The sequence below is a fragment of the Poecile atricapillus genome, chromosome Z (assembly GCF_030490865.1).
Source record: "Poecile atricapillus isolate bPoeAtr1 chromosome Z, bPoeAtr1.hap1, whole genome shotgun sequence".
Classification (NCBI taxonomy): domain Eukaryota; kingdom Metazoa; phylum Chordata; class Aves; order Passeriformes; family Paridae; genus Poecile; species Poecile atricapillus.
In genome coordinates, this window is record NC_081289.1 from 134392366 (window position 1) to 134402752 (window position 10387).

A 10387-nucleotide genomic window follows, 5' to 3' on the forward strand; every position below is an offset into this window, starting at 1 on the left:
ATGAGCAGAATTAAAGCAGCCAGTTCATCCTAGGCTGCACATTTTCATCAGTTCTCCAACTTGTGTTCCAGTGCCTATTGATCCTCTGCTGTAGGTGGTAGTGGAGTAGTGGGCAGAGTATCAGTAGTTACCTAAAATTAATTGGAACCAGCAATTGGAACAGCAAAACCACTTGTCCAGTCTACATTTCATTTCCACACTCAAAATTTGTGAGAGCCCTACTGGATGTAGACAACAGAGAAAAAATTGCAAAAATTAATTTTTTTCACATGCTGTATAGAAAAGTAACAATCAAAGAATTGTGTTCTGCGTGGTTGGACAGAGTTTCAAATCTTGCTTGACTTGCTCTGCCTTTTCTGACCACTGTAAATAAAACAAGCACCTAATATTTTTCCCCCTGATGTTAATGGGGCTTTTACGCTGATACAATTTTCAGTTAGGAATTAAAAACCCTTACTATCAAATACTGTTTATAAATATCAGAAACTACTACTAAGAAATTACTTCAGCAAAAATTCTTTATTTTACCAAGAGATGATCAAACCTGAAATTAATTTGAAATAACAGTGCTGATGTGGTAACAAGCAACAAAAATGGTAAAGCCCTAAAATTTCAATTACTGGAAGAGTTGTAGAAGCACAGCAAGCAGACCTATACAGAGCAGCACAATGAAGAACATCAGGGCCTACACAGGCAAAGTATGTAGACTATTATCTTTAGGTGCTTACATATGGTTTTTCATCATCATCATCATGATCAGATTCACAATTTTGTATTTTAAACTAATGAGAAAAGTGAAAGCCATACAGTAAAGCCATCAAGTTCTTGCTCACCCTGTAAAGAGTGGTTATTTCATGAAATACGGTGTCACTTTGAAAATTGCTAGTTAAAAAAAAAAATCATAAGTGATCATGTAATCATTGAAAGGAAAATTAGTTTTAAAAATGGTATATTTTTCTCAGCAGATTTTCTTTCTAATGCTAATTCAAAGTATGTAGCAATATTTTGAATTTACATTTTGGTGCATTCCAGATCTACAGGCTGTTTGATGTACTGGATTCCTCTCAGTATACTCGTAAAAGGCATTTAATCAGGTGCTATCTTTCAGTCCTTTGAATAAATAACATTGCCATTGTTGCCCAAATTGCATCTGAAAGATGCATGTGTGAGATTGTGAGTGGCTGAGGGAGAATAAACTTAGGTTTGTGTTTATCAAGTGAAAACTGAAAAGATTGAGTCTGTATTTATTATATGCCTTTGCTTAGGAATGTCTCTTAATTTCATTGAGAGTTTCTGTTCATTGTTGCACAGGGTTAATTTTTTGATGGTTTAGGTAAATAAAAGTTACTTCCTGGGCATTTTTCTGCAACTGGCTTTGGTAAGAAAAGATACAATTAAAAACATTCAATTCATTTATTGTATCTGATTCTTTAAGAGAAGAATTCATAAAACAGCTGTTCTGGTTGGTGTTTCTCACCAAAATTCTTCTTAGGAATTACTAGAATTATTTAATGGCTCTTCCTTAAACTTCATGCAGCTGTCAAAGCCAAAACTCTCCAAACCAGAACATTCTTATCAGTGCAGAAGAATTTGGAACTCATTTGTAATGCAAATCACCCAGTCACATCGTCATTGTCAAATGCACTGGAGAACAGAATATTCCTATTGAACAAATTACTCACCAAGAATCACAGCAACAACGGTGAAGAGCACAAAGGCATTCCTCATTAAATAACTTTTAACATCGTCCTTTGTTATGCTCTGCACTTTTTTTTTTGCCAAAAGTGTACGTTTCCGGACTCCTTGTTGAATTCGTTCCATCCTACTTCCAGGTTTTGGATCTTCTCCGTTACCTTTAGTCATTTATCTTATTAAGCTGAAAGCTTTCTTTTATAATTAACTTCTGTCAGTATCCCTTCAGAAAAGTGGAGGAGTCTTTGGGAGGTACTGGAGAAACCTGCAAGACAAGAAATATCAAACATTGCAGTAAGATTTTAGGGGAATGATTAGCTATATATTTACACAGAAGAAAATATTTTTCATGTTTCAATAAAACTTGTATTGTTCCTAATATCTAAGTAGTTTTTGATGCAAAACCTCCATGACTTTCAAAGGAGGATTATATGTACTGATCAGGTGAGTCTCCCATGTCTGCAGAGACTAACCTGAGCTGCTGCCATGCTGTGTAACCCAGGAGTAACTTTCTTTTAATATTTTTTTTAATATTTGCTATTGATACATAAAGGTAAAACCAGTACAAATAAATCATAGCAACTTGAGGTATTATAATGTTTAAAAGTATCTGTCAGGCTTGCTTTTGTACTTTTTATCAGGCCATTATTAATTGGAAAAAAAATCTAGCTCACATTCACATCAACCATTGAAGAGAAATATTTTGATCAAACCGGTACATTTAAGTAGTTCTACATTTCAGATGTTTTTAAATGATTGAAAGCATTGGCTCAATTCCTTCTTTTCACATGGAAAAATGCAGCAGTAATAGTTTATTTATCCCTCAACCACTATTTAGAAGATATGCCTTTGACAGCTGTATGTTGATAACATTCATCTTTTAGCTACATAAACTACTCTGGGCACATCTGAAAAGCATCAGAAGTAATACCCCACTTGTTGCTTAAGTCTGGAATACCAGCCCACATTGCAGAGTAACACCTAGCTTGCCCTGATATCACTGTCGAGCGTGTATCACAGAACACAGACTGTACTAAGCTGGACGGGACACATCAGGATCATGGAGTCTGAATCCTGGACCTGTGCAGGACAACCCAAGCACCACACCACGTCTGACATTAAGAAATCATGCTCTGAATCATCCTTAAAATGTTTCAATATTAAAAGGTTTTCATTAAGGTATTAATTTTTATTTTAGATCATGGGGGTTTGTTTTGATGGCTGCTGGGTATGAGTTTGTTTAATAATGAAGCCTCCTCAAAGGTATTTTCCAGACTGAGAATCCCATTTTCTGAAGTCTTAGTTAATATACACTGGCATGCCTTTTTAAAAGAAGTTAGTAATGAATAAATGGATAAACTTAGGTGCCCCTGCTGAAATCTGTCTCTGTTTATAGACAGTTCAACTCTAACAGCTCACTTTTAATAAATTTAGTGCCAAAGCACTTTATATACATATATATATATATATATAATTTTTTTTTTTAAGGAAGCACTTAAAATATAAATACACAGGGGTTTCAGCCAGCACGTTTTAAACAAAATCGCATGTTGTAACAAGTTTATTTTGGTGGATTTTCATCGCTGCTTTTACCATATGTTTCAAGACCGGCACTGTAGTGCAATATCCTCCCTGAATTTTAACAGAATGCTATAAACTGCGCTGCTTTAAGGAGAAGAAACATTCTGACACCGAGATAAATATTTAAATTAGTAAGTGTTCTATCGTGGACAAGACTGCTGTGCGAAAGCAAGATTTTTTTATTATTATTATTATTGTATTTTTTTGTTCCGACCGATTAATGTAAGCATTTTGTAAAAAAAAAAAAAAAAAGAAAAAAAAAAAAAGAAAAAAAGAGAGAGAGAGAGAGAGAGAGAGAGAGAAAAGAGAGAGAGATCTTTCACAGTGCTTTTTCTTTCCAGGATGTTTAACGCAGCTAATCTGTCCTGTACAATTTACATCAAGATCAAGAAAGAATATGGGTGCAGCCAAAAGGATCATTACATTAATTAAGACACAAAGGCACAGAGTGAAAAATGTGTTCTCCCCGCTCCAAGCCTCGCTGAAGGACAGGATGGGCTCACCTTTTCAGACCTTCCTTCCGTACCCTTAGGAGCGCGGTGGATGAAGCGGGGGCTTCCCTGCGGAGAGCGCGGAGCTGCCGAGCCGAGCGAGCGGCAGGGAGAAAACTGACATCAGCATGTGCTCCGGAATACGGCAACTTACTATCACTGTAACTTAAGGAAAGGGGAGGAGACTGCCAGCCCAGAGCCGGGAAAAAAAAAAAAAAACAACACACGAAAAAAAAAAAAAAAGAGAGAAAACCAACCCACCCCGAACCACACATCAGCAGAGAGAAGAAAGCGGGGCTTCTGGAATATTGATTAGTCTTGGCACGGTGAAAGCAGGGTCACTTTCTTTGTTTTTCCTTTTAGACCACTTTCACGCTTTGTCAGTTCAGCTTCGTTAGAAATGCAAAATCAGGATTCGGGAAGAATTGAAGGCTCGCACACACACAGAGCAGGGGAGGCTGGAGCGCTTCTTCATTAGACATTCCAGGCTGGACATCTGAAAATCTTAAACATTATTATATAACACCATCCCTGCCCTTTTTAAAATAAATAATGAAATATCTGAGCATGCTACTTTGTTCTAAAACAGGCACGGTATGAAAGCTATCACGTATTTTCTAATTCTTAAGGACAGCTATTCAAGATCTACTCTTCCCAGGGTGGAGAGCCAGACATATCTTTCACAAGCAACTGGAGCATTATCAAGGAAAGTGAAAAACATGATCAGTTATAATTCTTTGTATGTTTCTTGTAGATATTCAAAATACGTAGTAAGACTTGCCTCTTGTTTGGCAATTCAAACTCACTGATAGCAAGCTCCATTCAGCCTGTTTCAATAGCAGAGAATGAACGAATGAATGAATGAATGAATGAAAGGAAAAGTATAAAATATCCACTTTTGAGAAATAAGTGGCTTTCAGTTTTTCTAGCATTTCAAAGTATGCATTGTTGAAAACGGATTTGTTGATGGGAGTCAGGGGAAATCCCAAAGAACTTTCCTTTTCAGAAGACTACTTTCATTTTAAGCATTGGTAAAGTGAAGTTAAAATATTCCATAATTATATTTCAGTGCATCTTTCACAGGATTTAAACTCTTTTCTTATAAGACAAATATTTTAAATCAAAATTGATATAATTTTATATTAGTTATATAATTCACCTATATATATTCATATTTAAAGATTTGTTTATAAATGATGTTGACATTCAAATTATTTTCCTGAGCAGTCATTTTAAGTATACAGGAAAAGGAGTTATGTACGATACACACAAAGAATAGATAGGTATAAAATAAAATTAAAAGCAGATTTACTTCCACAAAGTCAGAGTAATGGTTTTACTAAAGTGTTTTCCAATTTGAATGTGATTCAAATAATGATGTATAATGTAGAGAAAAATAATCTAACAGTCATTTCAAATTTCCTTATGATTAATGTAGGTTTGAGACTGATTTGTGTACCATGGAATCTTGATCTTTGGTGTCTAACTTAAGAAAGAAAATACTTAAATTCACTTATTTATTGACTTAAAGAAGTAAGAAAAAAAATTTCCAGCCTGTGCTGTAAATACAGAAACACAGGCTTTATTTTCTTGCACCCAGCATCTTAAATATCTATCTCATTTTTATTTTTTGTGGTGTTTCACATAACGAAAGGTTTCACTATTTTTTCTGTAGATGTGGACTGACCTTTTAACTAACCTTTGCCCTCTAGCAATCTGCTTCCTTGATCTTTCTTTTTGGAGTACGTCTTGCTTTCTGCAAAACCCCCCAGATAGTTCTGCCCTCTGCTCATATGAATAGTAATGATCCACTTGACTTAATGGCACAGGGTCAGGCCCCAAGCGAGGTGATCCAAAAGTATGTCACCATTTAATGCTTTCATTAATATTGGAGTCTATGAGAAATGAGGATAATCCTGTGAGAGAATTAACTATTCAGTGAGACAAAATGAAAATAAACAATAATCAGTCGGATAGCTCAGCTTAATTTCAACACTGATACTTTTATTATCTCTCAGAGAACAACAGATATTATTACACGCTTCTTTGAATATTAAGAGCATTTATGGCAATAAGTTCAAAATTTTGTGCCTTGTTTTCCTCTCTCCTTCATCTTCTGACATTCATTTATTTTATTGATTTTAAATCTCAAGAGCATTATCCCCTATATTATAAAGCCCTGTATTTTTGATATCCCTGAATAGCAAAAAAAAGAGTCATTCATATAAGTTCACAGCATGGGCTCTTCACTCTGCCACATATGTAATTAAAATGCACTGGAATTTCCCTTTAGAATATCCCTTTAGAGATACAATAGATATAACATAAATTCGCAGCATGGTGTCACTCTGCAACACATGTTATTGGAAAATGCACTGGAATTTCCCTTTATAGATGCAATGGATTTAACAGATTTAGTATGCAGTATTTAGTATTAGGACTAGGACAAATTGAAAATGTTATTGGTTATGTACTTCTGTCGGTAGCATCTTCAGTAGCATTAGTTTCTATGAAGAGCAATTTAGAAGCTAGACACTGAAGATTTTAGGTTGGATTATCCAAGGCAAAGAATATACAGAAACATTATTATGTTTTGTAGAGTTAACACAGAGTGGCAGCCATCAGTGCAACCACCAACTTTACATAGATTAAGTAATCTCTACATACTTCAGGGTGGTAGGTTTTTCTCATAAAAATTGACAAGGAATGACCTAAGGCCTGGATGAGCCTGTCTGTGTTGACATACTAGCTCAGCACTCTAATCTGTGATTTGGGTTCCAGTTTCAGCCCTTCTTTGATAATGCCCCAGGTGGCTTGCAAAGCAGTGAACTGCAAGTACAGGGCAAGGACTGACTCTGACTTGGACCTCGTCCTCCCAAGCAGTGTGGGTTCAGCCAGCTGAAATCATGTGTTATGGCAAACCCAAGCCCTGTTTGGTTGTGGCTGACAAAGTCTGTTACTAAATGTACTTTGCACAGTATCTGAGTGCCTTTGTAAAATAAGTAAAGGTATTAGAGTGGAAGCTGCTGTTCCAACACAAAGTATTGTTATTTTCAGCTGACAAGAGCTATCAAACAAAAACCCTGGGAAGCCAGATGTAGCAAATGCAAAAAGTGGAAATGAAGCAACAAATTGTACAATCCTTTAATTTCCCAGAGAGAAATAAATGTGGCATGAGACTGCATGGATCCCAGCTGAAATAAACTTTAAGATTCAAAGTAACACAGGCTTCACATTAATATGTCAGCACTATAAATTAATATTAGCTGAATATCTGAAGTGTTGGAGTTTTAGTTAGAAGCTCAGTGAAATACTGTTGATAATATAATGGTAAAACTGGAGTAAAGTTCTTGTGAAAGAATATGTTTACTCATGGTAAATGGCATGCCAGTATGTCCCAGACTTCAATTAAGTTGGACAAAATATGAAAATATATGACTCCCTTTCAAGCTGCAATCCAGCTTAGCACTGTTTATTACCATTATACGCTGTTGTATCACTAAAGAAGGAGCAGAGTCTCTAGGAGGTCGAATTTAATCCATAAAAGTTAGCAAATATTTGGCAGAGCTAAGCCTTAGGCTCCTGAATATTTCCACAGGATGGTGGCATGGTTTTCTTTCCAAGACACTTGATTGGCTCTTGCTCTTTTGAGCATTCTAGGATGAGTAGGAGAAATTGAGGTTTAGTGCTTGTTTCTTTTCAAATATCAAAGGGGAATTTGATGAATAACTATGTTTTGGCCAGCCAAATGTGAAGCAGACAAATTTGGCCAGAATGTCCACTACAATCACCAAAAAAATATAGACTATGCTCTGTTAGCAGGAAAAGATCTGCAAATCCATAGCTCGTTCTGAGTATGACATTTGAATCTGCACCCTGGAACCGTTACACTGCTTTTAACCTCATTTTGTGTCCCAAACATCTTCTAGTGCTTAGACTGTATGCTCTGGTTTTATTTCTCATAAAAGAATGCAGTTCACACCTTCTAAGACCACTCCATGAAATGAATCAAGCGTGTCTTGGCCACTTCTAGAGGAAACTTCCTCTACAGGTTATGCTGAATTTCAGTTTGTTGTAAACATTGGTCAGGTTCACTTACCAAAAAAAACCCCAAAAATCAGTATTAAAAATGTTCTATTGATGATAAGAATAAAATTATTTTAGAAAATGCTATTCTGTCAAAAAACATTTCAAAAGTAAAGGTTTTTGCCTAAGATTAGGATGATGGACTTGTAGTACAGGACATTCTAACCAACAGGACTTCGATTTTTCAGTGATCTCTTTCTGTGTTTCTTTTTAGTGTCCCATTACAGTCTTAACATTGCTCACTCAAGCCAGCCAACAAATCCTCTTGGTCATTTTTATTCCTGCATTTTGAGGTCTTGTGCCATGAGAATAAATGTCATTTTACGCTTTTGAGCTCTGTCAGTAGTCAGTCGGAAGTTACACACAAAAAAAGGCGGCATTCCTTTTCTGCTCTGTGAAAATTCCCAGCAGAGAAACACGAACCTTTAGTATCTCCACTCAGCATCATGGGCTGTCTGGGCCTTAGCACACACTGTATGTCTGACTGCAGCTGAATAGACAACCTTGTTTCCTTTCAACACAGGGCGTCAGATCAGCACTCACTCTTGGGAGAAGGGGGAAGGGAAATGAAGTTATACCAGCGGAGGATGTGGCTCGTGAACTTTTCCCCTAACTGTCTTATCAGGGATGTGAATGTCTGTATGTACAATGGGGCAATTCTCACAGAAGAATAAGCAAGGTTGTCTAGGAAGGATTGGGGATAGGATGGGACTGTGTCATTGTAAGAAATCCAATGGGATCTGGTGGGTAGCCGATAGCATTTCAGATGCAAACGCCTGTACACTGTGGCTTCACTGGCTTTCCCACAGCCAGTGGCAACCACTTAAATGGGTGCCGAGGGAGAGACAGGTTCATTTGAAAAGGTAATACAGCATTGTGGCTAGTTACAAAAGACTGTGGCATTGGAGCCAGAAATTTGCTACCCCCTGTCGCTCAGGTCCCTCTTGGTTTCCTCTTCCCTATTTCTCTTTTTTAAAACCTTTTCTCTGATCAGCTGCTGACTTCAGTAGCCTGTGAATCAGCAGAGCTACTCAGAGTGCCCTGAGGATGCTCCAGCAGAGAGCTTGCACTGACACGGGTACTTTGAATTCTGACCTCCAATGTCTGTTGCCTGTCACGATGGCAACAGACCAATGGTCTCACATTGGTCCTGATTTGGGATAATAGCATCATTTTTGGGTGTCCCACTGGCTGAACTGTTTTCTGTCTTAATTCCCAGACTTGCTGTTGAAGAAGGAGCTTGGATCTTGTGTTGTTTACACTGGATATTCTTTGAAAAAGGTACAGGCTTATCACTCCCACATGTACTAGCCTATACAATGCATAGGTCTCAGATTATTTTTTTCCTTTTCCACGGCTTTTTTTTTCCTTGTCATGTCCTTCTTACAAAGCAAAGGCAGATAGGTGAGAAACAAGACTAAAGAGAAACGGACATTCTTGAATTAGAATATGGTATTACTGCATGAAGCACTTTTCATAAAAAACATTGCTTTTCATTTGAGGTCTTTGTCCACAGTTATTTTCATAATGAAACAATAATTTATCAGGTGTTTAATACATTCTAGTTTGTTGTTAGCATAACAAGTAAGATAAATACAGAGAAAACCGCTCATTTGTATGAAGTTCATTTAAGGAAACTAATTTATCTGGAGCAGTAAGCTAATGTGACTTTTTAAATAGACATTTACTACTATGGAATCATAATTACTGCAATCAAGATACACAAAAATCTTTTGTAAAAATAATTATAATTTAAAAGCACACAGCTCAAAGTTGCTGCTATGATAATGACTATAATAGAAACTGTTTAGCATTTGGACATTTTTTTGGCAGGATGGCTTTGCATTGTTTATTGTGAGAAAGAAAGGGGCTCTGAGAAAACATGCAGATTTTCAGCAAAGGAAAAAGCAGCATCAGGTTTGCAAAACAGAGTTGCAGAAAGTCTGTTTTGCTTCTGTGTCTTTAGTTCACATAGGCTAGGAGGATTTAAAGTAATTGGGTTTTTTTGGAGGAAAGAGCATATTCTTTCTGTTTCATATACCATGGAAGAACTCAAAATATCTGTTTCATAGTATCCCCGGCATCCAGACGCTCAGGCTGTGTGGTGGTCAGCATTTATTTTCTTGCTGTGTTTTTCATTCTGAAATTCCATTCTCAGTTGGGATACAGAGTTCACAGAACTCATCGGTAATCAGCAATTAGCTTAAAACAGGAAATGTCCTTTAATATTTATTACTCATTATTCTTCCTGAAATGTGATCAAATGCCTGTCATCATATACATAGAAAAATTAAGGATTAGGTAGTGTGAACAAGTATGTTTCAAAGGAAATATGGCATATCACTCAATTTATTCTGTCAGCACTCATTTCTTCACTCAGCTTCGGAGAGGATATGAATATTATTGTTATACAAATAAATTCAGATAATTGTAATTAAATATTAATTACAATCACTAAAAAGATACATTGAATCCACATTTTAATGCTGTCTTTCTCTAACAAGACAAAGGATTGATACACTGTACATTGTTTTTAT

General features: G+C 36.4%; 1 protein-coding gene across 4 annotated transcripts in view; it reads right to left on the reverse strand.

Moving 5' to 3' along the window:
• SLC1A3 (solute carrier family 1 member 3) overlaps positions 1–1863 on the reverse strand; it is a 61944-nt gene extending 60081 nt beyond the window's left edge. For all 4 annotated transcript variants that reach the window (XM_058826013.1, XM_058826014.1, XM_058826012.1 and 1 more), the window contains exon 1: positions 1683–1863. In XM_058826013.1, coding sequence (XP_058681996.1) covers positions 1683–1863 — 181 coding nt within the window. The remainder of the gene's footprint in view (positions 1–1682) is intronic.
• Positions 1864–10387: the final 8524 nt, after the last annotated feature.